General features: G+C 38.5%; 1 protein-coding gene across 1 annotated transcript; it reads left to right on the plus strand.

The window, feature by feature from the left end:
* The first annotated feature begins 926 nt into the window (after positions 1-926).
* Positions 927-3868, plus strand: nkx3-2 (NK3 homeobox 2). Its single transcript, XM_010904264.3, has 2 exons — positions 927-1561; positions 1974-3868. Exons 1-2 carry the CDS (start codon positions 1168-1170, stop codon positions 2408-2410), a joined length of 831 nt encoding a protein of 276 aa, XP_010902566.1. The 5' UTR covers positions 927-1167; the 3' UTR covers positions 2411-3868.
* Positions 3869-4928: the final 1060 nt, after the last annotated feature.

Consider the following 4928-nt stretch of genomic DNA (forward strand, 5'->3'; position numbering starts at 1 on the left):
TTCCCTAAAACCACGGCATTTCACCCGAGTCGAAGCCATCAAGGACCAGTTTGCATGATCCGTGTTCCATGCGCGTTCTCGATAGCTGCACTGACGTTTTTGATGGCACCAACACCAACAGCAGTTAAGAACCAATACTTTATTATTAATACAAAATATGTAGTATTTTAAACGATTCACAAATATTTTCATTAAAATGAGTGACAGGCCGAGTACCTGGTTTTGATTCAAAAATTGAGATGTGCTGTTTAGCTTGACAGTTAAGTAACCAGTTCTCTTATAGGCAACCTGCAACATTAAAAGTTTGAGTTAACAATGGGGTAGAACCAATCACCGTCAAACCAATTAATTAAGAATGGAGTTTGGCAAGAATACATAATATATATCCCTTTTTACGATGAAACTATTACACTAGCAAATAGCCTAATAAACGTATACTGAGTAAATCTGACTTTACTATTCTGCAAATTGTAATGCATACTGTAACATCTCTTAAATGGCCTGCTAATACATTTGTTTCTATGAAAACCTGAGAACTGTCTGTGTTGCACTTCACTTGCCTAAACGTCTTCAAAACCTTTCCTAGATAATTTAGCAAGTATATTTAGTCTATAATTCTAGCCAGATTGACCAAAATTCGCTATGTTGATATTCAACTGTCTCCATCGCTCCTTGTCTACGGAGTTTGCGTTCGGTACAAGCTTTTACAGGAACTTGCGTCGATCTACAAGCTCGCGTCTCTGAGCACTCCACGCCCACTATGATGTTAAGCAGGGTGAAATGGCGTGTTTTAAGAGAGACCCGGTCGAGAGCGTGTCTTTTTAAGGTGGCCAATCACCATGCGACTTTCCTATTATTTTGTCCAATAGGGAATCAAGAGGGATCGCTGTCAGTGACAGGTGAGGTTGGATATTGGAACTGTCTGAAAAAGGCAGGAAACGAGGAAAGCCTAGGTTGATGCGAGAGCTATGCAGAGGGGTAGCTTCGTGCCTAGGCATATAGGCTACGCACGGTCTTTCCATCGCATTTTTAACGGGAATGCATTGATATACCAAACCTGGGAGGAACAAAAAAGCAGTAACAGCGCTTCAGAGGGGATATAATGTGGACGAATTGACATTGTTCATATCTACACTTTTTAGAAGACTAAATAATTTGCTTTTGAAAATGGCCGTTCGCAGTAACTCCTTAATGCCTTTCTCTATCCAAGCCATTTTGAACAAAAAAGAGGACAGTCGACACTTGCCAGATTTGGACATCTGCTTCTCGAAGACTGCTTGTTGGAAAATATTTGGGGAAATGGATACTGCTTCGGAGGACTTTCCCGCTGCGTGTAGAAGCGATAAATTGGCTTGTATGGCCAGCGACCAGAAAAGTTACGACTCGGATTCAGGTCTCAGTGATGACAATGACAGCAAGACGCTGGCGGTTTGTAAGTCAGAGAAAAACAGGGATCCTACTTCAGACGTTTTGGAAGAAAGTTTGCAGGACGAAACAGACCATGAATCTACCGCTGTCGACAACACAAAAGGTCTTAGTGACTGTGAACCTAATGTTTCTGGTAAGTTTATGCATTTACATGGCTGCTATAGGAAAATACGCGATGAACCCATCAATGTAAACCATAAATTGTATTATCCTAAAATACTTCAGGTGGAACGTTCATGTCTAATCCAAATCGCGTAGCCTTTATAGTGACAAACGTTTTACTCGCAGTTTTGCACCGCCTTTATGCAAGAGGCAGCAGAATGTTATGCCATGCATACGCTAATTATTGGCCCTTATTTTTATATGCCATTAAATGTATATATATATATTATTATTATTATAGAATGGTTTATCATGGTCTGGGGTTAATTTTCAGATAGCTCTGGATATATTTACAGAGCTAGGGCCTAATAAGCTACTATTCCATCCTGGGTCTAAGTTAAACAATACCTAGTTAAATTAATAACCTGCGTAATCTCTTTCAGATTCCAACAACGTAGACGAGGTCAGTTGTGATACAAGTTCGGATCAGCCCAAACAGAGGAAAAAACGCTCGCGAGCTGCGTTCTCCCACGCGCAAGTGTTCGAGCTCGAGCGGAGGTTTAACCACCAGAGATACCTCTCCGGACCGGAGAGAGCAGACCTCGCTGCCTCATTGAAGCTGACAGAGACGCAGGTCAAAATATGGTTCCAGAATCGCAGATATAAAACAAAACGTCGTCAAATGGCTGCCGATTTGTTGGCCTCGGCCCCGGCGGCTAAGAAAGTGGCTGTGAAAGTGTTAGTTCGAGACGACCAGAGACAATACAACCCTGGTGAACTACTGCGGCCTCCGCTTCTCTCTCTGCAGCCGTCGTATTACTATCCATACGCCTATTGCCTCCCAGCATGGACACTCTCTACTTGTGCTGGGAATCAATGAAAACTGAACAGCCTATGTTGTATTTATTTTCCCCAAGGAAATCGAGGCATTGGCTTTATCGACTTTTTGAAAGGAAACCAGAAGAGATTACATGAACTCAAAACTGATTCTAAATGTTTCACATTTAAAATGCCTCATGGTGTCTAGACTGAACATGTCAGTTATCCTGGTAGGCTATGGTGATGACACTAGGCCATTTCAGAATGTATGGAGGAGTGTAATCCTTTCAGGTGGGGCCTACAACACTGGCCTATGTGTTCCTATGATGCTTTCACGCGTTGGAGATAGCAGAGCCCCCCCCCCCTCCCCGCGTGACTTTTCGAATAACTTACTGCTTTTCTTTTCTTGCTGCGGTTGTAGGGTAGACCTAACGGTAAGACTTTCAGCACTTTTCGAAACATAGAGATAGTGTGGACATATATATCCGACTGAAATATCGATTTGAGGATTTGTTTTACATATGACCTTAACTTGAACCTTGGAGAGACAGTAATAATTGAACTCTTGTTAAAAATGTATTTTCTATTTTTCCCAAAAATGATTGTTTATACATAGGGAAATCAAACATTAAAATCATATCAGACATATTATCTTTTAAAGCTAGTCGTGTTTGATTCGAACCTTAATAATCTTTATGCGAATGTCAATATTTTCTTTTTAGACATTTAATTTATGTTAATATTAAAGGGGTTTTGTTTACCATGACCAGTGACCCTAAATGAATGATTCATTGTGTGATAATCATTATTGTTGCAATAATGATAACATATGGTTGATAGTAATAATGTAAATAGTCATCAATTATGCATGTAAATCATAATAGCAAAGCCTATAATTTTCTTGACCTACATTACAAAGTTGGTGGTCTTTCTGTGTATTACATCACATAGGCCTACGTTTAAATGCACAAATGCCTATAGTATAAGCTTAACTATATCCTGCGTTATCTTTGTGTGTATATAACTAAACTAGTAATTCGCTACAATAACATAATATGATCAGTTTACTTTCATCCTTCTCACAGGTCAACCGTATCCAGCAGCTATGTAGGTTTATAAAATATATTTCTATTCCATTCAGGTCCAAAGACCCACAGCCTATTAATTACCCACAAACCTGTTTAATATTTATGTCCCACAGTATTTAAATAATTTAAGTGTTTAGCAAATATTTATTATTTTAATTAAGCCACCATTTCCATTATATTGCGTCCGATTGAACCCATCAACAATAACACCAGAAAATTGAACATGAAGGCCCTGTAAGGAAAACTAAATCGTCTCACAATGGTCTCATTACATTAGAAGAGAAAGATTCTGTTGGGTTCAGGAGCACCTGCTCGAAATGTGACGGTTTTAATCCCACATTATTTGCGGTACCATTTGATCTTCCTCTTATGAAACGTACATGTAATGATTGAATGAACTTTATTAACTCAGTGACAGAAAATATAACTATAATGACTCATATTACTTTACTTGGCTGAAAAATGTTATAGATATGCAAATAAAAAAATTAAAAAGGAATAACATTTTTAGGATTATTGTTATGATTATAATAATAATAATGTTATTTATAGAAGTAAGGTTGGCTTGATTTTGTATATTTGTTGAGATCTGTTGTGACATTATAATATACTCTACTTATCCTCGTTTCCAGAGTTTCAGCTAAGGTAGACTTGTAGTGGCCCTACGTGCACCACAGACACCGCAATGCCACCACCCTTACTACGCAACCTCTTTGACAGGTTGGCAGTGCACTAACCCTCATTTGCCTCCCTAACATACATGACTGACAATGATTTATGTCTCCTTGATTCTTAAACTGTATAAACTGACAGGGAACTTAGCTGTGTATGTCAACATGAATACCCAGGAGTATTAGGAGGTTAAGGAGATAGAATGGGAAAACTTAAGCCTGTCACATCCTACTTATCAGAAATAGAGAACAAGGCCGATATTTTTGGGCACAGGCCGAACATTCGATCTTACGGTGGAATTCTGACTAAAAGATGTAGGCATTGTCCGTAAATCTACTGGAAGACAGTGCCCTTTTGAAGCACACGAAATTAGTCTATGAATATTTATATACAGAACACTAACTTCGATACTATTTCTATTACATATTTTCGTGGGCAAAGATATAATGAACAAACATGGATTTGTTATGTTTAATCGACAAAAGTATCCACAAATCATCTCAAACTCCAAAACAAACAGAAATGGTACCAAAGCACAAAATGCATTTTGCTTTTCCTGTTTTTTGCACAAAAATCTCTTAACAGCTTACTTTGGACTGTTTTAGACACAATTGTGTGAGGATATATTCGGGTATTGCTCGTTTTCCTCAAATCTAACGCAGTTTAGCTTACAAAAAGGTAATTAAAATAAAGTTAGATAGGCGTTAAAGGGAGGGCTGTTATTCTGCATAGCCTAATCTTTTTAAAGATGTAGTTTTAGGCCTGTTTCTGCTTAATAGACAGAGACAGTGGGCAAAGATATATGGCTGAAAGAGCAGG

The sequence above is a fragment of the Esox lucius genome, chromosome 4 (assembly GCF_011004845.1).
Source record: "Esox lucius isolate fEsoLuc1 chromosome 4, fEsoLuc1.pri, whole genome shotgun sequence".
Lineage (NCBI taxonomy): Eukaryota > Metazoa > Chordata > Actinopteri > Esociformes > Esocidae > Esox > Esox lucius.

Coding starts and splice junctions, on each gene's coding strand:
- nkx3-2 (XM_010904264.3), top strand. CDS start 1,168: ATGGCCGTTCGCAGTAACTCCTTAATGCCTTTCTCTATCCAAGCCATT. Junction 1,562..1,973: donor CTGTGAACCTAATGTTTCTG/GTAAGTTTATGC, acceptor AATCTCTTTCAG/ATTCCAACAACGTAGACGAG.